The sequence below is a fragment of the Meriones unguiculatus genome, chromosome 14 (genome assembly GCF_030254825.1).
Source record: "Meriones unguiculatus strain TT.TT164.6M chromosome 14, Bangor_MerUng_6.1, whole genome shotgun sequence".
Classification (NCBI taxonomy): domain Eukaryota; kingdom Metazoa; phylum Chordata; class Mammalia; order Rodentia; family Muridae; genus Meriones; species Meriones unguiculatus.
The window spans coordinates 85,354,300-85,380,603 of NC_083361.1; the positions used below are offsets into that span (position 1 = coordinate 85,354,300).

Sequence of the window (26,304 nt, forward strand, 5' to 3'; positions counted from 1 at the left end):
GCCTTGTAAATTTCCCTGGTTTCCGGAGTCTTATGAGCCTCCATCCTCCTTACAGGAGGAAATGTTTCGATTTGGAGGGAAACACTTAGTTCCCAGTGTGACATAGGCAAGCCTTCTCTCTCTAACCTGCTTCCTCTTCCATTTCCATCCGTCCAGGCTGCGAATCTTAAAGTTTCCATGTGGCAGAGGGAAGAGCCAACCAGCATCTGGAAATGGTTACCTGTCAGGCTAGTGAGTGGCTGCTGGGCAGAGCATGTGCCTCTTGCCATAGTCTAGAACATTGCACTGCCAGCTTATGTTCATGGAGCTGTCTAGGGGGAAGACCCCCATCCTGTTCAGGGAAGCAGACAGAACTCAGGGCGGTTAAGTAGCTTGCCGATGGCTTCAGAGCCAAAATCCAAACCCAGACCTCCATGACCCCCAAGGTCCATGTTCTTTTCCCAGTAGAATGCTGCTTCCCATGAAAGGGGCTGCCTGCACTGGGACAAGGCTTTGGGGAGATGCAGAGGTGACAGTGGTGGATGGAGAGGATGTTGTAATGGCTCCTTTGCCCAGCCTTTCTAACCGCATGCCTCTCCTTTCCTTCATCTCATCACCATGCATGGGTCTGGCTTGTGTTCTGACCTCCTCTCTGGACATGGGATCCTTACATCTCAGACTCATGGGGAGGACTCAAAACCGCCTCATTTCCTGTAGGACTGTGGGGCCTCAGAGCCACCTGTCACAGCCACACTCAAAGCTGGTTGTGCATGCTGCCTTTCGCAGCAGGTGAAACTCAGGAAAGAAGTCCTCTCCAAAGACGCCAACGGCCTGCCTCCCTGAGGGCCCTGCATCCCACAGTCTCACCTTTCAGAGTGGGCCTTGAAATTGGAGGCCAGTGCTTTTCAGAAGAGCAATAAAAAAGCCTAGGAGTTACCCGTGGAGTCCTCTGTTATGCTGGGTCCCTGATGTAGGCCCCAGAGAAAGATACTGATGTCAGTAGGAAAACCTGGAGCCTGGGCCCTGGCCCCTTCTATACCCTGACTGTCTCTGTGATTGGATAGCACAGTTCCCCACTCATCCCCAGCACTCCCCTCATCTTGAAGCACACCTCACAAGTTTCTGTGAAAGCCAGGGGAGGTGAGGTTCTTTTGGGGCTGACTTGCCTTGCTCAGGAACCACATACCACTCCCTTCATCCTCTACCTCAAAGGAGACCTCAAGGCTATTTGCTCCCAGGAAAAGAGGCTCTCCTGGGCCCCCAAGGCTAATCTTCAACAGATCTCATTCCAATCTGGTATGTTCTTTCATCAGGAGGGCCATACTTACTGTGGTCTCATGACCTGCCCTGAACCCAGCTGCCCCACCCCACTCCCTCTGCCTGATTCCTGCTGTCAGACCTGCAAAGGTGAGTGTCATGGTGAACTCTGTCACCTTGACTCAGCCTAGTGTCATTTGAAAGGAAAGCCTTCACTGAGGAATTGCCTAGATCAGACAGACTTGTGGGTGTGTCTATGGGGAATTGTCTTAGGATGCCCACTATGAGCAGCGCCATCCCCTAGGCAGGTGGTCCTGGCCCACCTAAGTCAAGCAAGCTTGCAAGCAATAGTCTTCCATGGTTTCTGCTTCAAGTTCCCACTTGAGTTCCTGAATTGACTTCCCTCAGTGGCAGACTATAAACTTGTAAGATAAATCCTTTCCTCTCCCAAACCGTTCTTAGTGAGAGTTTGGTGTTTTGTCACAGCATTGACTACAGCTGTGAGTCTTCCCGAAATCTGCCGGGTCTCACAGCGCCCCCTTCATGGACTGCCGGGAGAGCCTGGGGACAGCCAGTGTGTAGTAGATACTTCTTCCCACAGGGAGGGAGTAGCTTGGCACGGATGTCCCCGGAAGCAGGACCCACGGGCAGTGTTGTGCTGTGCCACTTCTGCAATCCCAGGAAGCAGTGTGAGGGTGAGGGAAGAGGACAGAAAAGTTTAGCCCCCAAACTGTCACCTCCCATTGTCCAGGGCTTGCATCAATAACCCTCGCTAACGCTCCTGACTCCTGCAGTATGGGTGACAGGCAGCTCTGGGAGCAGCAGGCAGTGAGGGGAGGGGCTTGGCAGGGGCCGTGGATTGGAGGTACTGTGAGGGTGAAGCTGAGGGTGACTAGGTAGTGGGAGCAGAATGGGTGCTGCTGCAGAGCTTTTAGAGACGGTACTATCCCACAACAACAAGGCTAAAAGATCAAGCATCACCCAGGAGGAGATGGGCATGGGCTGAGACCTTGTCAATCCTGTCCTCCTCATGCCAGCATAGGGCACAGGGTTGGATTCCCTGGGTAGATTCTCTGGGTAAACTGAGGCTGTCTCATGTGCTGCTAAAGCACAGGCTGAGCCTGAGCAGAGGTATACAATTGGACTTCCCGTGTGGACTGGGGAGCCTCAGCTATTGGGGTTTGGGAAGACGTACTTCTTTTTAGCTCTCCTTACTCTCTAGACACCAGCTTGGAGGGGAGCGGAGAGGCTGGCCTCGCAGCTCTCACAGGCAGCCTAAGTCTGTTCTCCCGGGTCTCTGAAGCACGGGCATCAAGACAAGCCAGACGCTGGAGTGAGGCGAGGACTTGGGAAAAGAGAACAGCGCTGAGCTTCAGGAAGCTGCAGGGCCCTCTCTGTGGGCTGGTTCCTTGGGAATAACAGCTAGAAGAGGCCTCACGATTCCTCTGGAGGCAGAGGACTGAAGAGTAGAGCCCTAGAAGTATGCAGTAAAAACCCTGGTCACATGCATGGGATTCTGGGATCTTAGAACCATCCATGAAGGGATGACCGATATCCCAGTGCAGTGACTTTTAAGTAGACTGAATAAGATCCTCTGAGTAAACCGAGCAGTTCAGGCCCAGGAGTGACCAGAAGGTCAGTTTTGGGAGCCGAAGAGGCAGCCTAGTGGTAGAGATTTTGATAATTCAATAAAGACAAAGACAGGCTGTATAACACAGTGTAAGCCCCTCTAAGGTAGTCCATAGGCTGGGGCTACAGATGTGGCATCAGCTTTTGGAAGGGACAAAGATATAGGCAGAGGCCTCAGGGCCATGGCCGCAAGGCTGACCAGTTTCCTTTTCTCAGACAGGACAAGTGAGAGGTCCACGGAAGAGGACATGGCACAGTTGCAGCATGGAGAGGTGAGTGTGCACACAGACATGGTGGGGAGAGAGGCCAGCCTAGGCCAAAAGTCTGCGTGCCTCTCCAGCACGCACTGTCTTATCTCTTCCTGGTCCTCTGTCCCTCTGCTTGGTAGCTCCAAGGCCTGAGAACTTGACTCTGGCTCAGCTGCACTGGTACCTCCATATTCCAGCCTCTCTCTTTCTCCCTCTCTCCCTCTCCCTGTCACCATGATTCCCGTTATGGCTGATGGGCCAGAAGGGAACAGGCTGCCCCATAGGACAGGGTAGGCCCCAAAGGCCCTCATTTCCCTCTGGGAAATTTCTGACACTGTTCTATCCAGAGCCTGTGTGTATGGGCAGACCACGCCCTTGAGGAATGGCAAGCCATGCCTCTGTACCTCATTTCTGGGATACAGGTTCTTTGCCAGGGATCTGCCTTTTTGCCCCCACCCCCACCCCCACGATCATCTTGGCTCCTGTGGATCTTGTCTAGAATTCAGATGGCCTAGCCTTCCCAGTTCTCTGTGGCCTGAGGGGAAAGAAATGGGAGAATGAGCCACACCCCGACTCAGGCCCCCTATCGCTCCTCTGTGCCATGTTACAGTGTGAAAAATCCTTCTCTTTTTCCACCCTGGCCTCTGGAAGCCTAGGACACCCAAAGCTGGACTCCTGACCTTTCTTCCTCAGCCAGGGCATCTGCCTTTACCAGGCTGATTTCTCAGGAGGGTCCATAAATCTCCTTCCCGCCTATCCCCAGAAAGCACTGTGTGAGACCCAAGGCTGGACAGACCCTGAACGGCTCCTTTCTGAGTAACTGAGTAGCTTGTACAGCTGGGGGTTGTGTCCTTCAGGTCCTTCTTGACTCAGTTCCATCCGACCCGTATGCAGGTTCCCGGGCACTTCCTGTGTGCCAGAGCCTGTGCTGGGGCCTGGGGTGTTTCTATTCTGCACACTCTGTCTCTGGGCCGTGAAAGCCTTAAAGACGGTGTGGAGGGGGAAAGACTGCAGGAGGAATGCAGAAGGAAGGGTGTAAGTGGCTCCTGAACGCTGGGGAAAAGAACAGGCTCTTCTCTCTGGCCCTCAGGCCTGGCGTTCCCTGCTGTGGCCTGGAGCTACCAGGTTCCCGGTTCCCAAACCGAGCTGCAGAGCACCTGCCCCATAGGCTGCCCTCCCCATCCACACCAGGCTGCCTCATCCCTCCTAGATTGGTGGGGAGGGGCAGAGGGATGGAGAGTCGGACCTGGGAGCGGGGAGCTTGGACTCCAGTGATTATGGAAAGGGAGCTCTTTTTAAAACTGCGTTTCTAGGTGGACCCTGCTTTTGTTTTTGTTTTTGTTTTGTTTTTGTTTTTTCCCTGCACTGTGGAATTCTGAAACCTTCTGGGATCTTCAGAGGCCCATTTGTTGTCTCATCAGCTGACTTTTCCTAAGCAATAAAATTTTCTCTGCATCCGATCCCATGTTGCTCTGCCTACCCACTGCAGCCCCAAGCTCTGAAAAGGACTTGGTGGAGGCTGGCTTGCCAAATCCTTGTCAGTGTTCTCTCTCTCTCTTTCTGTATCTTTCTCTCTCCCCCTCTCTCCTCTCTCTCTCTCTCTCTCTCTCTCTCTCTCTCTCTCTCTCTCTTTCTTCTCTCCCCCACTCTGGGAAGTCCTCGGGTCTCCACTAGCAAGCAGGCCTCTGTTTGTGACCTGTGCTGCGGCCTGTCCCACTCTGCATCCTGCCTGCTCTTTGCAGAGACATTCCCAGGATCCATGCTCGGAGGACAGGAAGAGGAGAGGCCCCGGCACCCCAGCCCCTACCAGTGTCAGCTCCCCGCTGAGCTTCCTCACCCGATACTTCCGACCAATGGGAACAGGCAGCACTACTATCAAGATTATCCTGAAGGAGAAACATAAAAAAGGTGGGGACAGGACCCTCCTCTGTCTGCTGCTGGGGTGGGGCCTACCTCCTGAACCCCCTACTCTGGTTCACCGGCCTCAGTCTGGCCGAGTGCACCCTTGAAGATCATTAGTGCCATTTAACAGATGAGGCTGCCGAGGTGCGCAAGTGCTGAATTAGGGAAATAACCAGTCCTGCTTCGTCTCACCATGTAGCTCAGGCTGGCCTTGAGCTTCAGCTCTTCCCGTCTCTGCCTCCAAGTAATAATACTTTATTGAGCATCTATCATGTCTTTATCGAGAAGTGGAGGAGACAGAACAGAGTCTGTCTCAGTCTCCACCCAATGAGCTCCGAGACTACTTGGGGAGACAGGTGAGCAAGTTAGCATGAGACAGGGCTGAGGACAAGACTGTCCAATGAAGGGGAGGCAGAGCTGGTCTGCAGGGTGACAGAGGGGATGGGGAAGGGGCCCTGGCTGCAGAAGGGGAGAACAGGGGCTCACAGCAGGATTCCAGACTGGTAGAGAGGGAAGAGCCTCGGGGCTACAGAATCCCAAATCCTGGGCTGGGGACGAGACGCGAAGGCAGGGAAGCGGCCCTGTTCACAGCACCAGGCACCCACAGTTGTCCTTGGTCCTCCTACTGCCAGGCCAGCACCCTCCTTGCCCCACCAGGACTTCAGCAGGGGAGGGCTCGCCATCCTTAGCGGACCTTGAGTAGTAGGAGGGACGTCAGGGTTGGTACAGGCTTTACTCCCGGCCTGCACCACGCGAGCGGTGCAGCTGGCGCTCACTCCGGGCCTGCTCTACACTGTGAGCTAAAGGCTCGGCCAGACGCAAGGCTCTGACCGTCTCCCCGCCCCCCCCCCCACGCTCACGTTCCAGCTTGCACCCACAATGGGAAGACATACTCCCACGGGCAGGTGTGGAACCCCACAGTGCTCTCCTTCGGGCCCATGCCCTGCATCCTGTGCACGTGTGTGGATGGCCACCAGGACTGCCATCGGGTGACCTGCCCCACCCAGTATCCCTGCAGTCAACCCAAGAAGGTGGCCGGGAAGTGCTGCAAGATCTGCCCAGGTAAGAGGGGGCTGAGCGCAGGGGAAGCGCCACCCACAGGCGCCGGGCGGCGAGGGGACCCCCACGGTGCTTACACTTAGCCACAGATGTGGGGTTTGCAGGTGTCCAGACTGCTGGACGCACGGGCATAGAGAACCCCAGACTACATGGAACCACTCAGCACGGCAGCGCTGGCCTCAGAAGCTCTTGACATAGACACAAAATCAAATGACCTTCCGCACTCTATGCAGTGATAAAATATTAGAACACTGGACCTTCTGAGACTAGCCGATGTTGACTGAACACATCACAAACTTCTCCCTCTCTCTCTCTCTCTCTCAGAGGATGAAGCAGACGCTGACCACAGCGAGGTCATTTCCACCAGGTGTCCCAAGGTGCCTGGCCAGGTCTCTGTGTACACGTTGGTGCCTCCAAGCCCAGACAGCCTGCACCGCTTTGTCCTGGAGCACGAAGCATCGGACCAGGTAGAGATCTACATCTGGAAGCTGGTGAAAGGTGAGTGCCCAGCTCCGTCTCCCAGCCTCATGTTCCTCCGCTACCTGCCTGTCCTCAGAACCCCATAGGGGCCTTAAGGGCCTTAAGGGGGCTTTGCTGGTCGGATGCCTCGGCATTCTTCCAGGGGTAAGAACCCCTGATTCTACCCCCATTCCCATTCCTTTGTGATTCCTATTAGCTCTGATAAGCTCGCCAGGGCCCCTGGATGCTCCCTCTCCTGGTCATGGAGCATTACTGCACCCTTTGAGGAGCTGACCTTAAAATCAGACTCTACTGCTGAGGTTGAAGCATTGAGCCACGATCCAGAACCTGAGAAAGGAAGATTCAGGGTGTGGTGGGACTGCTGGCTCCTGACTTTGGTGGGCTGCCCTGCCAGAGTGAGCAGCTTTGCCTTGAGTGACTGCAGAGGTGAGGCCACAGACATAGGCTATGGAGCCAGGCAGACCTGGGTTCAAATTTCACCCCTGCTACTTCAAATCCTGGCTCTTCTCATTCTTACCTGTGTGACCTTGGGCAATCACTTACCCTCTCTGGACCTCAGTGTTCTCCTCTAGGAACTGGGGAAAGGGTCTTTAGGATAACCCCCAACCTCTGGGATGTGGCAAGAACATCTGTATTCTCCTACCACTGGCTGGCTGCATGGTGGAGAGGTGGGCTTCTGTCTAGTACAAGGGGTCGCTTGCTCATCCTCAAAGCTTTCCTCTGGCTAGGGGGAGGTGCAGAGCTCACAGAGTGGGAGAGGCAGGAGCAGGGACTCTCCCCAGTGTTCCGAACCTTCCGATCACACTCTTTCCCAGGCTGCTGCTGGCTACAGCTCTAGGACCACCCACACTCTACCCCCCAGCAGGCGCTGGGGTAGCATGAAGCAGTAAGCCCTTCCCCGCCCCCGTCCTTGGAAACACATGGCTTGATGACTAGTGTGTAACAGGTGCTTGTGGGGAGCTGACCTGGTCAGAAAAGGCTTCCTAGAGGGTGGACCTTTACAAGTGGGGCAAGCAGGGGGGCCTTGGAGAAGCCACAGGGCCTCTGCAGCGGCTCTGTGCTCTGTACACAGCAGACGCCGTGTGCAAAATGATCCTCCCAAGAAGCCTGGTGGTATGTGCTCTCAGGCCCCATTTTATGCGTGAGAAAATGAAGTCTGCAAGGCTGGGGCACAGCTTAGTCACTGACGTGCTCACCCAGAAGGACCAGGGTTCAATCCCCAGCACAGTGTAAACCCAGTATAGTAGCACACACCTGTAATCCCAGAAGTGGGTTTCAAGGTCATTTTCCAGTACACAGAGAATCTGTGACCAGATTGGGCTACACAGACCTGTCAAAGGAAGGAAGTGCAGGCTCAGTCTGGCAGAGGTAATATGACTTGCTGGAAGGCTTAGGGAGGTGCCTGAGAAAGAGCAAGAAGGGCCAGGATGACACAGAGAGAATGGGGGGGGCGGATTTGTTTTCCACGTCATCATCATAGATCCAGCATGAAAGAAATGAGGAGGTCTCTCCAGCTCCACCACGCCAGGCCGCACTGTCCTGCCCCGGCAGTGCTCCCCATCACCTAAACATTCTGATTCCCTCCCTGCCCCAGACTGACACACGCCCTGGGCTCATCCTCAGGGCTGCTGATTGCAGATTTCTCCCTCAGAGGGGTGGAAACGAATGAGCAGTGACCACTGGACCTGCCCCAGCAAGGCCATTCCATCTGGGACCAGCCCGGAGCATAGTGGGCTCTGGCTTAAGAGCCCGTGTGACTCTGGAGTTTCCATTTGTCTCCTGATGGCCCCTGACCCCTGCTCTACCCCTGTGCAGGTGCCTCCCTCTCAGCCCAGAACATCTCGGTCCAGAGAAGTTTGGCTTCCCTGTGAGCTGGACTGGCCTATTGCCTGAAACTCACTTACCAAGGCCAGCTCTGCCTAGGGGCCCATGGGGCCCAGATGTGCTCAGAGCCTTTCAGAAGAGCAAGAGACACATTCAAGACCCCAAGCCAAAGAGCATCTCCTCTCCAGGATGCCTTGTAGGCCATGGGGGAGGGGCTTCCTCACACCCGTTGCCCCTTCTCCCATATTTTCCATGTACCAGGGAGCACACAGTGGCCAGCCTCTGCAGGAACACCTGTCCTCATCTTATAGAAAATAGTCCTTGCCACTCTGCTGTAGCCCTGGTGCCTTCGGAGCTATATGCTGGTTCTTGGCATCTAAGCTGGGCTCCAAGGACAGTGCTGGCTTTTTCCTAGTTCCTGAAACTTATTCCCAGTATCCATGTTTTCTGTTCCTCTCCATGGGGCCTCACTCTGATCCTTAGATACAGGTCTGGTTTCTGGTTTTCCCCATGGCAGTTCTGGCCCAGCCAGGCTTCCCTGGTTGCATCTCTGGCCAGAGGCCAGGGGTAGGTAACAGCCAGTGCCACCTCACAGACCGTGTACTTAGGGCCTCAGTGCCATGGATAGCTTCCCATAAAGTGAAAATAGCAGAGAATTCAATTAATACCTCATTTGTCCTGGGGGTTCACTAGATTACATACGAATACATTTATCTACTCATTTACCCAGCCAGCCAGCCACTCCTACACTTACCTGTTCATCCAGCCTTACACCCATCTTTCTGCCTATCCATCCATTCGTCAACACACCCATCTATCCATCCTCCCAGCTGCCCCACACACATTTATTCATCTACCTCCACACTCATTTGTCCATCCAACCATCTATCCATCTATCCACTTGTTCATTGATACATACACACACACATACATACATATACATACGTACACCCATTCATCCTTCTACTCAGGGAGTCATTTGTCATACATGTTTCATGCTTAGAACCCAGAGAGTTGAGATCTCAAGGGGTCCACATCTGGGAGAGAGGTAGGAAAAGGCGTAATGACGGCACCCCAGGGATGGGGGTGACTGGTCTGGGAAGATGGCTTGGTTGAAAAAGTGCTCGCCTCGAAAGCATGAGAAGCTCAGAAGGCATGTAAAGATGATGGGTGCGGTGACACACGCTTGTTATCACGGTGTTCAGGAAGTAGAGACAGGAGGACCCCAGCCAGACTAGCCTACCGGGTGAGCCAATGGAAGACCCTGTCTCAAAGGAAGAGGGCAACATTAGTGAGGATGGTACCCAAGATTGTCTGTCCTTTCTTTGCCTTCCATATTCACACACATATGTGTGAACACACACCCACACACATAAACACATTTGAAAAGAAAAATTGGGTAAAATGGTAAACAGAACCTGGGTGTGCTAGGTCCCGTAGAGAGGAGCTATAATCACCTTCAGGGTGGATCAGGGAAGCCTTCCCACTTAGAGGATGGGCCACTCGCTTGCTGTCCTCAGTAGGTGCAGAAAGCAACAGCAGGAGGACTGGTTTCCTCCTGAGACCTCAAGTACTAGCTAGGACTGGGCCACACTCAAGACACAATAGCTCCATGTCCTTTGATGTCTGAATCAACACAGCTCTGGACTTTGATCATATGCTGTGTGCTACAGAAGAGCTTGGCTGGTCTACAAGGGTCAGCCTTCTCTTCTTTATTTTTCCTCTTTTATTCCTCCCTCCCTCCCTCCCTGCACCAAGGGGCGTGAGGACTGCACTAGCGAAGGAGCAGCAGAGAAAGGAGGCTAAAGGAACAGGTTTTACGTACTGTGGGGGTGACAGGTGGTCAGAGAATCTAGCACATTTCAAGTGTCACCATTGGGATTGTGGTTTAAGAGGGGCTAGGACCCTATGGTAGTGCCTGAGGAGGGACAACGGGGTAGGAGAACAGACTGGAACCCTGCAGATTTAGTCCACATTACTTTGGTGTCTCATCAGATTGGGGGCACAGAGGGAGGTGGTGGGTGAGTTGTCACCCCATCCTACGGCTCATGCTGTGTCTTTCCACAGGAATCTTCCATTTGGTTCAGATCAAGAGAGTCAGGAAGCAAGATTTCCAGAAAGAGGCCCAGAACTTCCGGCTGCTCACCGGCACCCATGAAGGTGAGACCTTGGACTAGGGCCAGGCAGGGGAGCAGAGACAAAGCAGGACCTCGGGAGTTCCCAGGCTGCTGGTGTCAGGGGGAGGGGGGAGGGGGCTGTCAGCCATGCGGACGTCAGTTCCCAGCACAGGAATCCAGCGGGTGCCTGGGCCAGAGATTTCTCAATCCCTAAGTGAGAGAGAGAAGGTGAGACTGCGCAGCTGGCCTCATCTTGGCCCCGTAGTGTCAGGTCTGAGCCCCAGGCCCTGGGGCACCCCATGCCTCTAGACCAGTGGCTCTCAACCTGTGCTTCTCGACTCCTTTGGAGGTCACATATCAGATATTTACAATTCAGAGCAGTGGCAATCTCACAGTTATGAAGCAGCAACAAAATGATTTTATGGTTGGGGTCAGCACACATGAGGAACTGTATTAAAGGGTCTCAGCCTTAGGAAGGCTGGGAACCGCTGCTCCAGACTGCCTGTTCTCAATAAGACCCTTCTAACCTCTTTCCTTGACACCCTAATTTGCTCTGCATTATGCTGGACCTGGATGGGTCTGGGGTGGGGTGGCAGGTCAGGTGCCAAATGAAACATTACCCACAGAAGTCAGGAAACCCAGCCCCTAAATGCAGGGTGTCTGAAGGCTAAAAGACGGGACCTTACCTCTCCTCCAGTGGGTCCCAAACCCTGGCCCATACAGCCTCACCTGCCTCAAGCATTAAAAGGCCGAGCTGCTGCTATTGTCGTTCACACGCTTGTGAGATGCACGGCCAAACACACTCCTGTCTCTCCCACCCCCATCCATGCAGGTTACTGGACTGTCTTTCTATCCCAGACTCCAGAGCTGAAAGTCACAGCCAGCCCAGACAAAGTAACCAAGACATTATAACAAGGACCTAAACTGTTACAGATATGAGCTTTACTGTGTTTGTTATTATGTAGTAATAAAGAAGTTGCATTTACCCCCATCCCTGCCTGTTGACTTCACGTCCCATGACCGGGGACCCTTCTAGGTGCATGCCTTTGTCCGGAATTTATATGGGTAGAAGCAGATTCAGAAAGTGCACAGAGGGGCCCTGGACCTCACAGCAGCTTTTCATCAGAGCCATGGATAGCCCTTGCAGCCTCCTTGCCCAGGCCTTGTCTCCCAATACCCTGACCCCTAAGCCCCAGAAAGGCTGTTTTTTATTGGTTGCACCTCCACCCCTCCAAGAGCTTCATGGCACTGAGCCCAAGAAGAGGAACTACCTTAGTTAGCCAAGAGGCAGGGATCACAACCTCAATGTGCTTTCGCTGGAGCCTGGGGCCTTCCTACAGCCAGCTGTCCCTACCTCGGGGAATCGGAGTTTAGAGAGGAGCTGGAGCAGGCACACAGGGGGTTGGAAGCTGGCTAGGGCTGGAAGCCGGGGCTCTGGCTCCAGGCTTGTCCCCCTTCCCCCGTTTTTTGCTGCCACATGATCAGCCTTACCTCCAAGGGATCCAAGACTAGTCCGATTGCCAAGTTGGCCTGCTGTCTGAGAACGCCTAACCCTTACAGCGAAAGACAAATCAACCCTTTATCCTGCCCACGTGTGTAAGGGCTTTCACTGTCAAACATGCTTTATGGCCCGTGACTTCCCTTACGTCAAACAATGTAGGATTTACCCCTACTCTGGAGAGGCCTCTGGAGGCTTGAGTAAGACAGGATTTCCCAGAACCTCACAGTAATGAGTAGCAAGGCAGGACCTGAACTTGGGTCGTCTGCCAGCCTGGTGAAACTCTCCGAATAGCCAGCCATCCACAGCCCCAGCCCCCAGCTCTTCATCCAGGACAGATTAGAAGCAGTGAGGAAATGGTGGACAGAGGCCTGCTGGTTGGATCTGAGCGGCCACCTAGAGGGCCACCCTGTTGTCTCCACTATACTGTCTGGGGATCTAAGTGGCCACCAATGCCACTTTCATGGGGAATTGCCCTCCTAAAGCTCCCTCCCTTTGCCAGCTCTTGGGTTAGGGGACGGGCTCAGTTAGAAACACATGTCTGTGGCCTCCCTGTCAACTCAGAGCCACTTCCTGTCCCTTAAAGTGGAGAGTCATTACTTTGGCTAGCTTGGCAACTCTGGCGGTGGGTTCTGAGCAATTACGGAACCTAGAGGCACAGCCATTTATAGGGTGGCCTCTGACCCTCCAGCTCTATGAAATGTCTCTTCAGCAATGCTTTCCCAATGACCCCCTGTAGTGAAATTTTTGTAATTTTGGTTTTTTTAAACACACACACACACATACACACACACACACACACACACACACAGCTATGTTATGGGAATGTTTTTGTTTTAATCCCAGGTGTGGGGATAGGAAGCTGCTTCACAGCAGGTGACTATGATTTGTCTCATGCTTTTGCAAGCTGCAGATAGTTTCTGGAGGATACAGAAATGCTAGGGCCCCTGAAAGGTGGTGTTGCTATTGGTGGCGGGATGCTGTTGGCTGCTGGTTGTCAAGTAGTCATGTGCAAAGAAATGAAGAAGAAGAGAAGGAGGAGGAAGAGGAAGAAGAAGAAGGAGAAGAAATTAGATATCCTGACAACAAAGCAGAAACTTGCCCCAAGAACTCAACGCTCCTAATCATCAGGAGTAGTCTAACGATAACTTCACCCCCTTTCCCCGCTACCCTTTTTTCTCTCCTATCTAGTGTTAGGGGATTAATAAGGGTGGAGAAGGGTGGAGAAGCGTGGAAGAAAGAAAAAAGAACCCCCAAAGTATTGAATACTGGCTACACTCCCCCACCTCCCCCCTAGTCTCCTCAGCACTCTTCCCATCACATGATTATAGTCAGGCTCTGCAGTCCTGGGTTTCAGGGCAGGAGTGGGTCCCCAGGGTATTTTTCCTGATCTGGTAGGACAAGCTCCCTTCCTGTTTCTTTAATAGGTGTGTCTTAAGCCTATGATGTGTACCCCAAGCCTGCTTCCCCATCGGAGGTGGGGGACATTTCATATATCAAGCCCTCCTTACTTCAATCCAGCCCATTCTATTTGAGCAAACACTCATTTTGAACAACACCAAGCTGCTCCATGATTTCACACATATTTTCAGCCACTCTGGGGTAAACTTTCTGCTAGACAATAACACCAAATAAGGAACTGATAGTGCCCTTCCCACATCTGGAGAAGGAGGGCAGCAATGAGCATAAGGTGATAGAATCATGACATCTGAGTGATGAAGAAGGTGAAGGCAGGATTTCAAGGGCCACAGCCTCTAACCACAACTGAGGACACTTACACAGGCTCTAGAGGTTGGGGAAGAGATAGAAAAGTAGTGGGTGGAGAGAGAGAGAGAGAAGAGGGTGGATAATGGTGTAGAAGCAAAAACTTCAGATGAGAAAAGCAAATGACAAAGAGTCACAGTCACTCACCAGTGCTGGACAGTGCTGGGCACTGAGCAGATGGAAGGGAGGCTGCCTTCCAGCTGAGAAACCCCGGCTTCACCCCAGGAGACCTGTGATTTAGAGAGCTGCCTCTACCTACTGCCGAAGAGCGGCCTGGCAGAGCTAGGCTGAAGCCAGGGAGGAACTGCTTGGGGGAATGTGCGTGAGAGAGGCCATGGGAAGGCCATGGGATGGAGTAGCTGGCTGTAAAGCTGAGGGAGAGGGAGGGTCTCCCTAGAGGGTTTCTAGAACATACACACATAGAGGTGCATTTGCACACACCTGGCACCTGAGGAGATAGCCAGAGCACTCTCGGTAGATTATGGGTTACCAGAAGAAGGTGGGAGCTGTTGGCTTGCAGATGATGACCAAAGCCAGGAGGAGAGGGACCAATGCCTGGGAAAGACTGTAGAATGAAAAGAGAAGGGAGACTGAGGCAAAGGCCTGGAGCATCATGCTAGGGAGACCAGAGGGAAGGCAGGAGGCTCACCACCAAGAAGTCAAATAAGTGAGGCCTGAAAGAGGCCTCTGTGAAGACAAGGACAATCTTGGGGCCACAGCAGCCATTAGTGTTGGTTGAAAGGCAGAGGCTGGGTTTGGGGAATCTGAGGCAGCATCTGGGAAATGAAAAAACAGACTTCTAATAAATTTGGCAATTAAAAAAAAAAAGTGGGAAAGTGGCCAGCTGTGCATGTGAGATGGAAGACACTTTCGGGTGGGAGGGAATCCAGCCAGTCTCGGTAATTAGAAGATGCCATGGAGAGGGAAGGGAGAAGAAAAAAGAAAAGAAAAGAAAAGAAAAGAAAAGAAAAGAAAAGAAAAGAAAAGAAAAGAAAAGAAAAGAAAAGAAAAGAAAAGAAAAGAAATAAGGAGGTAGAGGTAGATATTCAAAGATGATCTCAGATTCCTTTTTTTCTTAGCCATGGGCCCACAACGTTACAGTGATTCCTCTCACATGAGGCTGCTGGGAAAGAGGAAATGGCAGTCTTGGGGGCTCTCTTAGGCCCCAACAGGGAATCCTAGGGATCAGCTGCTGTCTGGAGGTCAGTGAGACCCATCCCACCATTCTAGAACGTTTAAATTCAACATTTTCTCTGCTTCCCAGAAGACCCCGGTGATGTGGGTCTATTCATGCCACACAGATGAGGAAGTGGAGACCTGGGGAATGAATGATGAAGATGAGGAGAGTAAAAGGAGGAATGTGGATTCCAACAGGGGTCTAAGACTCAGTGGTCTCGTGGACTCCACAGCACTGGAGGGCTCTCCAGACCAGAGATTAGAGCCTGTGTTCTGCTTGGCCTCCTGAGGTAGCCTTCTGGCCCCAGAGCTGGGTCATTTACTATGATGCCTCCAGGTTTCTTGGGGCCCGATTCCTCCTGCTCTTCCTCCCAAACACCACCTCAGCCCTCCAGGGATGCTGGGCTCTGGGAAACTACAGTATTTCTGAGAATCAAAAGGTGGTCTGTGGTTTGAAGCTGCCTCGGGGGTGAGGGAAGGCCTGGGGCCACACAGGACACAATGGCATCTCTCTCTAGGACTGGCTCAGGAGCCCATCTTTCCTTACCCGTCCCTGGAAGGCACCCCTGCTTGACTTCTCCTCAGAGTCACGTGTGGGAGAAGAGTGGGAACAGCTATGTCGTGTGGCTGAGGCTGGCTGGGGTGGGGACAGTGTGGGTCTCTGTGCAAATGCACTTCTCTGCACAGGAAAGCTTTCTAGAATTAAACCATGGATCTGGATCTCTGCCCTGGGCTGGTGTAATGGTATCTGATTTTACTCTCAAGACTCACTTTACCCTGCTCTGGTGTGGATCACACAAACATGCCTAAGGTCAAAGGGCAATGAATCCACTCAAAAGCTGTGAACAGAAGGTTTGGGTTGTTAAAACCTGCTCCCAGCTCTCCACCACCAACCTTTCCCATCCCATCTCACCTCTACTAGAAAGTTCTACCTATGAGCCCAGGCGGCCTTTCCAAGCCGTCGTTCCACCAGCCCCTCCCTCATTGAAGCTGCCTTTCCAGAGCTTCCCACTGCCCTCAGGTAACACCCAAGCTCTCTGTCTTGACCCTTCTTGATGTCTTCTGCTACCTCTTCAACATAATCTCCTTGCTTGTTCTCCCAGCAGCCCCCCCAAGCTACAAGTCTGTGGGGGCCAGGGAGTGGAATGCGGTAGTTTGGATGAGAATGGCCTCCATGGGCTCACATACTTGAGTGCTTGGTTCCCAGTTAGCGGAACTGTTTGGGAAGAATTGGGAGGTGTGGCCTTGTTTGAAGAGATGTGTCACTAGAAATGGGCTTTGAAGTTTCAAAAGCCCATGCCATTCTCTCTCTCCCTCCCTCCTTCTTCCCTCCTTCGCTCCCTCTCTCTCTGCCTTTCGCCTGCTCGTCTGTCATTACTTCCTGCCATGATGATAATGGACTAACCCCCTGAAACTGTAAGAAAACCCACAGTTGAATGATTTCTTTTATGAGTGTTGCCTTGGTCATGGTCTCTTCACAGCAACAGAACAGTAAGGAAGGAGCCCTCCCTGGTCCTTCCTGTTGGCCAGGAATGGACTGTCCTTCTATAATAAACCTATCCTTCTATAGATAGATAGCAAAGATCTACCATCAGACAGTGGGCATCACAGGAGGCATTCAACATGCACTATCAAAGGGGGAAACATGACAATGACAGTAAAAGTAAGAGAGGGACTTGAAGGCACATAACACAGTTGCCCAATAAATGCCTGAGTCCTTGAATCACAGCTACCATTGTTACCCGAGGCCACTGCCACAGTCACCACCAGGACTTCACATTAATGGGGCTCAGGGGAGAATGCAAACAGAGTCTGTGTTTCTTAAATATTAGAACTTGAGAGTCAAACTAACAAATCATCCCACATGTCCTACCTTCCATCTTTAACAATATATCTTTTGAATGACCCTGAAGGCCAACTTGGAATACAAAATTTTCTGGATTCTATGAATTCCTTGACAGCACAGGAAAGAACCAAGTCTTATTCCCTTATTCCCTTTTCTCCCCCTCCCTCCTGCTTTGTTTTGTGTGTGTCTTGGTGGTGGTGGTGGGGGGTGTTGGGACTACCCAGGCTCGCCTTGAACTCACAATCCTCCTCCCAAGTGCTGAGGCTGCATATATGAGTCACCATGCCTAGATGCGTAGTTCTTCTTATTCTGGCTCTGCTCACGGATGGGAGCACCCAGCTGCCTCCTGTGATGGCTTTAGAACATACCTTCTATGTGCCTTCTCCCCACACCAGGCCGCACAGCCCATATGCTCTCCTTCAAACCTGGGATAATTCATCTGTGCTGACAGAACGAAGCAGAATTCAGGCAGGTGACCTCTGGCCAGAAAAGGCCATACGGATGCTGCCTTGTCACCAAGAGTCTTGCTTTCAGAGCTCTGAGCCACCAATGACACTGGCAGGCTGTCATGCCGTGAGAAAGCCAAGCCATTTGGAGAGGCATTCCTAGATGCTCCCAACACCAGGTCCAGCTGGACATCAGCTCAACCACCAGAGACAATAGCTCAAGAACGTGACCAGAGGGCCCAGGCATGGTGGGGCATACACAAAGCATTTGTATTGGTTGGCCCCAGCACCTAACAGACTTCAGAAGCATTAGAAAGCAGTAGTGTCTGTGTGTTGAGGGGGGGGTGTGTGTGTGTGTGACAGTCATTTGTCAAGCAGCAAAGGAGGTAAGTGAAACTTGTCCCGATTCCACCCAATCCCAGCTGTCCCCTTCTGTAGCAAATGGTCCCTCTGAGAATAGGTGAAGATCAAACACTGTCTGCACGCAGACTCCACTCTCTAGACAGAGCATTCCAGGCTTCCGGTTTCCGAGTGTAGTCTTTGAGGGGAGAAGGGTGCCCACCCCTTTCATTCCAGGGGCCCTGGTGCTATGGGTACAACAGAGAAAGGGTCAGTATGAGGTCCGGGGCAGGTGCTGCTTCCGAGAGGGAGCTCACAACAGGTAACTTCCCACAGCTCTCCGTGACAGGTTGGCCATCTAGGCCGAACACGGTCATGGAGACAGAAGTGGACGGACTTAAGAGCCCTATCTAAATGGAAGGTAGCATCAACAAAAGCCCTGCCAATCAGACACAGGGACCACCTCCCTCCCTCAACGTTTAAGAAGACAGACGGCCTTGCAGCTCCCACCACGGTAGATGTGCTGTAGCCGGTCGCCACTGCCTCCCACCCCCTGTCACTGTCACAGGCACCGGTTCCAGGTTTGGAAAACCTGAGAAAGCACACCCCCATCACGCCAACAGTGATCCTTAGTCGGTGGCTGAGGATGTGTGGTACCAACACTCCAGCTCTTTTGCTCCCATCAGCAGCTGAGGAGCCACCAGCACCATCTCCAGATCGCCTCTGTAAGACTGAGCCCAGCTCCCCTCTGTGGGACCTGGCTTGAATCATCCTCCATCCTTCCCTTCCTCCCCACATCCCCTCCCCTCTACTCCACAGTTACTGGTTCATCTTGGAAACACCTCCTAATACGTCACTTCTACCTGATGCCCCAGCTCAGCCTCTGAGACTAGGGATCCCATCAGAAGGCAGTTACCACATGCCAGGAATTCTGTCCTTCCAGCCTGAAGCCTCCAGCTTCAGGTGCATTGTTAACTTTGATTGCTTGAGTTAAGGGGGCTGGCCAGATGGCTGATCGGATAAAGGAGCTTGCTACCAAGGCTGACCTCCTGAGTTTGATCCCTGCGTCACAGATGCGATAGAAGCAGAGAAACTGGTTCCTAAAGGTCGTTTCCGACCTCTGTGCACACACTACACCACGTAAACGCTGAAAGGAAGATCAATGGACCCAGGGCATTAATGGTGCACACCTTTGGGGTGTGTCTGTGGGGGTGTCTCCGTGGGGGTGTCTCCAGGAAGGTTTAAGTGTTTTGTTCTGTCTTATTTTTGTCAACTTTGCACAAGCTACATTCATCTGGGGAGAACCTTAACTGAGAAAATGCCTCCACCAGGTTGGCCTGGGCAGTTAGTGCTGGACTGTATGGAAAAAAAAAAAAAAAAAAAAAAAGGAAGAAGCAGCAGCTGAGTAAGCCATGGCGAACAAGCCAGGAAGCAGCACCTCTCCATGGTCCCTGCTTCGGTTCCTGCCTCTAGCTTCCTTCCCTGCTTGAGTTCCTACACTGGCTTCTCTCAGTAAAGGGCTGTGAGCGAGGCCTGTAAGCCAAATAATGCCTTTCCTCTCCAAGTTGCTTTTGGTCATGGTCTTTATCGCGGCAATAGAAACCCTAAATAAAACACAAAGTCACTCACAGAGCCTGGAACTCACCAGTTTGATCTGACTGGCTGGCCAAGAAGCCCCAGGGCCGGGACCGGCTCTGTTGGGGTTACAGATGTTGCTATGGAAGTTTAGTGTTGAGTCTGAGGGTAAGAATGCCGGTCCTTACGCTTGCTTGGCCGGCATCTTACCTATGGGGTCAAATCCCCAGTTCCTAAACTGGTATTTTAAACATGACCTAAAGAAGCGCTTAGGAGCACAAGCATCGGAACCTCACTGGAGAACCCTGCCCATGATCCACCCTGACCCAAGAGCCAGATTTCCTTCTATGCTGGCTGTCCTGCCCCTTCTCAGAGCTCTTCAAAACTCACAGGCAACCCTCTGGTCCTCCATAACCGGGCAGCATAGAGGGACTCCCCAAAGCTCAGACCTGACCTTCTTACTCGGGGTCCGTGCTGCCCACGCACCTCCCACTCCTGGTCGCCAAGCACTTCTGCACTTTTCCCACTGCCTCGCTGCCCTCCCGGTACCCCAAGCACCTCCTCATCCTCCCAAGATGCTGCCTCTCCCCTAAAGATCTGCTGTGCTTTTACCAGCTCACCTGTCAACCCTCTATCTTCCTACACAAGCATTTGAAGCCGCACTTCAAGGCTGGCTGGCTGTAGTGAGTGCTGTGAGTAACGGGGAAAACTAAGGGTCCTCGCAAGACTCGAACTCGAAACGCCTCCACTGCCCCGCGGCTGCCAGCAGGGTGCGCAGAGCCGGGACCGGGGGCGGGGGTCGGGGCGCGGGCGCTGAAGAACGCGGGCTTTGATTCGCGACTCCGGCGTGGACCCAGACGCTAATTAAAATCGCCTGGGCCGCGGGGGCGGCGGGGCGGGCACAAAGCCGGCTTTGACCCGGCGGCACAGGCCCGGCTTGTGGGACGTGTTTGTTTTTGCTCGTAAAGCGCAGCGGCCCAGCGGAGCCTGGCGAGGGCCCCTGAGGCCACGCCGTCCTCCCTGCCTGCTCCCCGGCAAGCCCCAGCCCTGAGCAGGAGCTTCTGCGCTCCTGGCCTCAGTTTCCCCCTCTATTGCCGGGTAACGGTGATAAGATCACAGTGTTAACTGTGAAGCTTACTGAGTCCCAGGCCCCAGCCTAAAGCTCTTCCCACTCTACAGATAAGTCCAGAGAGCGTGAGCGCCTCGCCCACGGTCAAAGGGTTCTAAAGAGCCAGGGCTGGAACCCAGACTCTCAGAGCCACCGGAAGCCGGAAGCCGCCTCTTCGAAGAGGGAGAGCTGGGAAGGGCCAGCTGGCAACAGGAAGGTGGGTTTCAGCAAGGAGGCGTTTCCTGCTCACCTCCCATCAAGCTGCCCATCTGAGTGAGCTCCCCAGGGTGGGTGTCCCAGCAGAGGACTGGACAGAATTCCCCGGAGCCCTCAGACTCCTCCCAGCCCGGTCTCCGGGGCTCCTGGCTGCGCACCAATGCAACTGCTCTGGTGAGGAGGAGTATGGGTGCGCCTTCAGGGTGCAGGTTTGTGTGGTGGGTGGAGGGATGTCCTGGCTGCCGTGGTCACTCACTCAAGGATGGAGCCTGGCTCTCCTCTCATCCCCCGCCTTGCCCTGTGGCTCTCCACTACCCCTTTCCACCTGGCTTCTACTTACCCGTCAGCCCTCAGCTCAGAGCCCCAGACACCCCCCCCCCATACACACACACACACACACACACACACACACACCTTCCCTTTGGAATAGTCATCCTAGGGTATTGACATGCTCAATGTCTTTGTCCTCCATGTCAGACAAGAAGTCCCTAGGGTGGGGCTGGAAGGGCTTGCCAGACCACCCTCCTTACCACGGTCACCTTCCCCTATAAGCTGGCCCGGAAAGGGTTTTCTCTGCTGAGCCTAAGCTGGGCTCAGCCTGGCTGCCACGGGGCTCAGTCGAGGCCTGGCTGGGGCCTTTGGGATAGGATGGGCATCTTCCAGAATAACAGGAGACTGCTAGCCCTGCCCAGGCTCATTGGGGAAACCAGGAACAGAGTAACTGATAATTCCTAACCATTTGAATAGACAACCACAGAGGCGTTTCATGTCTGGTCCCTGCTGCCTCTCAGACTGGTCCTCTAGCAACTTGAACAGTAAGCCTTTGCATCTCCCTCCCACCTCCCTACCCCCACCGGCTGCAGATGGAAGCCCATGGAGGGCTGATCCCAGCCACCTGTGAGGAGGAGGACAAGAAGAGGAGGAGGCAGCCAGAGAGAGGACTTCTTGAGGTGCTCTCCCTCCCTAAGCCCTGCGAGCCTGAGCTTCGACAGAGACACTATTAACACAAAATTTGCAAGCATGGCTTCTAAAAATAGCTCAGGCTGGCAAGGCCCACCTGGCACAGACTGCACCTTTGCGGCTGCTGGCGTGCTCCCCTCAGCACTGGCCACCAGTCTGTCAGCAAACATGTCACTCTGCCCTCCCCGACCCATGGTGGAGGGGCCACTGCAGCTCTGGAGGTAGTACCAGGGTAAAGACTCGTGAAAATGAGGCTTGTCCCAAAGCGCCAAGAGGGTGGGCATCTCATCCGCAGGAGAGTAGGAGGAGACACTGCCTACAAGGAGTGCTAAAGATAGGCTGGGGAGTCTGAAAAGGCTCAAAACAGCATCCAGAAGAAAAAGAAAGGAAAACAAAAGTATCAGCTCAGGACCCCCAAGACCGAGTTCTCCGCACAAAGGAGATAGATTTGCCCCAGAGGGACAGAGGATAGGGATAAGGGACAAAGACAAGAGATGGGGGAGGGGGAAGTGGGACAAAGGACTGCCTCTGGATAGAGAGGAGACAGACATGGCCCATTGGAAAAGTAAAAGGGAAACCCCTGGGTTAGGATGAGGTGTTTAATTTAATTGAATATGTTAGTTAGGTGAGCCGAAGAGGGGCTTTTGATTGCTGGGCTTCAACAATACTTTGCTAGCTGGACCTTGATAGTCAGCTTCAGGAGGAGGAAGTGGCCAAATATGGGAATAGACCTTGGGGGCTAGCTTTAGGAATGTAGTCTAACGGTCTTCAGCAAAGCAGAGGAAGGGAGGGAAGGACAAGGCTTGCCGGAGCCATCCTCACCCCGCTCGCTCCATCTGGCCAGAATCCCTTCACCTCTACAAAGGAACCTGGTCCCCTCCGAGGAGAAAACACCCAGGAGAAAACCAATAAGGAGGGCAGGGCTGGGAGCCTGATTCCGTTATCATCTGGATCCACCCCAACCTCAGAGTCATAAAGGAACCAGAGAGCTTATCTTGTCCAACTCTTTAACTGAACAAGAAAGAAAACTAAGGCCCAACTGCTGGTGTAACTTGCCAGATCCTTCAAGCCAGTGGCAGGGATGACATAGAACCCAGGTCTGCCGGCCTGATGCAGTTTCCAACCCGCCCCATTGGCTACCCTCTCTGCTGGCAGATGTAGTGACCATCATGAATAACAAGTCTCAAAATGCCCCTTCTCCACCAGCTGTTTTCTGAGTACCTACTGTGTGCCAGACCCTGGGCTCGTGGCGATGGACTAGACAGGCAGGCTCCTGCTTTCCAGTAAGTTCCATTGCAGTCTAATGGCAAGAATGACTCAGATGAGTACATGCGTCTCTCTGTGTGCCCTGGGGCTTTTTTATAACTAGAGCCAGTGTTGGGTTTCCTAGCATGGTGCTTAGCCTTCACTGTCAACTTGTCTGGGTTTAGGATTGCTAAAAGAACTAGATCTCTGAGTCTGTTTGTGAGAGGATGTCCAGAAAAGTCTAGGTGAGAAGACCCACCCTGAAGGTGAGGGACATCATCCCATGGGCTGGGGTCCTTGACTGAAAGGAAAGAAGAAAAGTAAGCTGAGCTCTGAGCATTTGTCTATGTGTGCTTCCTGGCTACAGCCACAGTAAAACCAACCACCTCACCCTGCTGACCCCATGACTTCCTGCATAATGGGCTGTACCCTCAAACTGTGAGCTAAAGTAAAGCCCTCCTTCCTTAACTGTTCTATCAGTCATGATATCAAAGAGATAAGAAAAGCAGGTTTTTATATACCCAGGTTACAGTGAAGGGCAACAGGGATCAGAAAAGCTAAATAACTTGTTCTTCGTTGGTAGAAATTAGTCATTTGCTTCTTGGAGTCTCCTCTTTTGGATGCCCTCACAGAATAGAGCTACAGGTCTCTGGAGTCCCTGTGATCGGAATTGTCAGCCCTCCCCCCCCTCCTGCAATTGTTGCTCTGGGTAGGGCTTGATGGCATTTCCTGGACAGTAGGGAGGTCCTCATCCTCCTCTGGATTAGATAGCATTAGCTCTACATTAGATAGCATCAGTTTCCATATCTCCCATAACCTATCAAATCAAACACTTTCGCCACCCACTAGCATGCAGAGCAAAGCCGGGCTGTAATCTTCTCTGCTTATTAAAGGTTCTTGAGTAGGCCAGTAGATACAAAACATGTGACCCTCCCTCAAGTATCTCCATACTGAGTCCTCAACAGCTTTGGGTCACTAGCCACTGTCTCTGATAAAGATCAGAGTACTTCTCACTCTCTTTTCACAAGCTGAATTCTCTTCAAGGTGTTCATTCCAGGTGGTATAGTGGAAAGTTCTGGTGTCTTTAAAAACTCAGTTATGTTACGTAAATGTGTTTTTGTTTTAATCCAAAGTGTGGGATGTGGAGTTGCTTTTAGTTTTTCCACAGCTGCAAGTTTAATTTTGAGGACTCAGAGAGGGTATAAATGCAAGAGCCCAGAGAGAGGAAGGGCGAGGGCTTCAAGGAGACAGGTGGAGGAAAAAGAGGCTGCTTGTTCATTCTGCTGCTGCCATTTGTCATTTGCTGTTGCTAGACTGCTAGATATCTTGACAGCTGAGATTGGTATTGCCCCCATGATGACCCTTACCAGCCGGAACTAAGTCTGAAGAAGTCAACGTCCCCTTTACCTTCTAACTTTCTTTCTCTCCGATCTAGGGTTGGGGAGTTGGAAGGGAGGCAGAGGCTTTAGGAACCCCAAATAGAGTTTGAAAACTAGCACCTACAAGGTGGCCTATCTTATATCTACTGAGTATCTTCCATGTTCAAGGAGGTATGTCACCCCATGCATACCTCCCATGTGCTGCCGACAATTTTCCAGAACACCCTAAAGCAATCCTTACCTCAAGTCTACCCCTCTGTCACACATTATGGTCTGCCAGTGCTCTGACAGCGTACCCTGGGGGAACCAGTTGTCCCACTGTTAGCTGACTCCTGTCCCTGGTATCCATCCATCCTGCCTCTCCTATGGCTCCCATGGCTCCCTGGTGCCTCTGTGGCTTTCTTCTCTGGAGTTTGAACCACACACACTCACCACTCAACTTCCCTGAAACCTGAACTGAGAGGAAGGAGTCCCAATCACTGTGAACTTTAGGGTGTCTTAGGTAAGTCATGTACCCTCTCCTAAACTCAGCTCTTCCACCTAGAAATTGGGGAGATCAATCCCCGTTCTTCCATGTCTTTCCACAAGACATGAAACTGGCAAGGGTCAGGGGTTGAGAGAATAAAATGAGGTCACAAATTGGACAGTGCACAGGGACCGGGCATCCAGTTACAAGTGACTCATGGCAGATGAGCTCACCAGTGTGGAAACACCAAATGGCAACCCCTGCCCTTGTTCAGGCTTAGAAGGGGATCTGGTTGCTCAGCCTCTGGACGCAGAAAAGCCCCTCTTGAGTCCCATCATCATTTGGGGTAGGCAAGATGGTGAGACTCCCACACAAGCCTCCAGGAGCTCACAGTCTGGGGAGGAGCAGGCTCACACAGTCACCAACACTCTCTGGGTCACCTTGACCGTGCCATTCCTGTTCAGCGTGGCTGTGTTGTGTGACTTTTCCTGGGGAGACATGAAGAAATGTCTGCTCACCCAGGTAGAGCACCAAAGACAGACCAAAGAAATGATTCCAATCAAGGCCAGCTTTGGTGCAGCAGTGAGTGTATGGGGGTGACTACGGGGGGATGGGTGATTCAAAGGCAGCTGCAGACAGCCCGTAGACAGCTCTGCTGCTCTGCGTTTCTTCTCCTCAGCAGTGATTGCTCATTCCCCAGCAGTGATTGCTCATTGTAGAACCTTAAGGGCACGCCTTGTGGGGTCTGTATCTTGTAAGTCCCTGTTCTTCAGGGGTCTTAACATAATGTTTCAATGTTGAGTAAAAAGCCTGATACATGATTGGTTTCACAGGTCAGCCCCATCTGTTGGGGGTATCCTTAGTCCTCAGACCACAGGGGAGCAGGACGAGGCTCAAGAAAGCCTCAGGAAGGCTGACCAAGAGCACGTTCTGTGCTAGGGAATGGAGATGGTCTGAGGCCGAGCCTGGTCCCTGCCGAAGGTGAGGCTGCTGCAGACACTGAGGGATGCTGCTGTGCCAACGGCCTCTTTCAAAGCCAGCCCTGCATCAGCTCTTGCTGGGTGCTGGGCAGAGCTGAGCACTGAGCTTGTGGCCTAGGAAGGACATGATGTGGTGTGGCCACAGTGGCCCCAACACCCGGTCCTGTGTTCCCGCCGGCACCTCTGACCACAGAGCTACCTTTCCAGACTGTGAACTCTTCATTGCTCATTTAGTTCAGAGCTCTGTTAGATTGTGAATTCCCCTCACCTTTGACCTTTTATGAAGCCAAGCACAGCTGGAGGTTCAGTGAGGTGGCACTCAGGGTCTCAGCCATGGAGCCCAGGAAGAGCCCAGGTCATCTACAGGTGTCACATGACCACCCTGCCGCCATTTGTTATGGCTAAATGTGCGTGTTGGGCTCGGCAGTAGGCACCCCTCCCACATGATCTTGTTCATCTGCACTTTAAATGCTACTGCTATCCAATTCTGTGAAGGAAGAGAAGATACTGAGGCTCGGAGAGATTGCCCACGTGTGATGTCTAGTCCTCATTGCCAACTTGACACACTCGGGAATAAGGACCATCAACTGAGGGACAGCCTCCATCAGATTGGCCTGTGAACATGTCTGTGGGTAAGTTTTCTTGCTGTAGGAGGGCCCAGCCCACAGTGGGCCAGCACCAACCTGGGGCAGGTGGGCCTCGGCAGTATAAGAAAGATAGCTGAACATGAGGCCAGGTGCAAGCTAGCAAGCAGTGCTCCTCCATGTGTGAGGTTCAGGTCCCACATCCTTCCCCGATGTGCCGTGATTCA

The 26,304-nt window shown here is 52.8% G+C and overlaps 1 protein-coding gene across 1 annotated transcript in view; it reads left to right on the forward strand.

Moving 5' to 3' along the window:
- Chrdl2 (chordin like 2) overlaps positions 1–11,483 on the forward strand; it is a 28,471-nt gene extending 16,988 nt beyond the window's left edge. The window contains exons 5-11 of the mRNA XM_021658996.2: positions 1,293–1,386; positions 3,082–3,137; positions 4,856–5,021; positions 5,883–6,077; positions 6,399–6,572; positions 10,446–10,538; positions 11,328–11,483. Coding sequence (XP_021514671.1) covers positions 1,293–1,386; positions 3,082–3,137; positions 4,856–5,021; positions 5,883–6,077; positions 6,399–6,572; positions 10,446–10,538; positions 11,328–11,407 — 858 coding nt within the window. The 3' untranslated portion in view covers positions 11,408–11,483. The remainder of the gene's footprint in view (positions 1–1,292; positions 1,387–3,081; positions 3,138–4,855; positions 5,022–5,882; positions 6,078–6,398; positions 6,573–10,445; positions 10,539–11,327) is intronic.
- Positions 11,484–26,304: the final 14,821 nt, after the last annotated feature.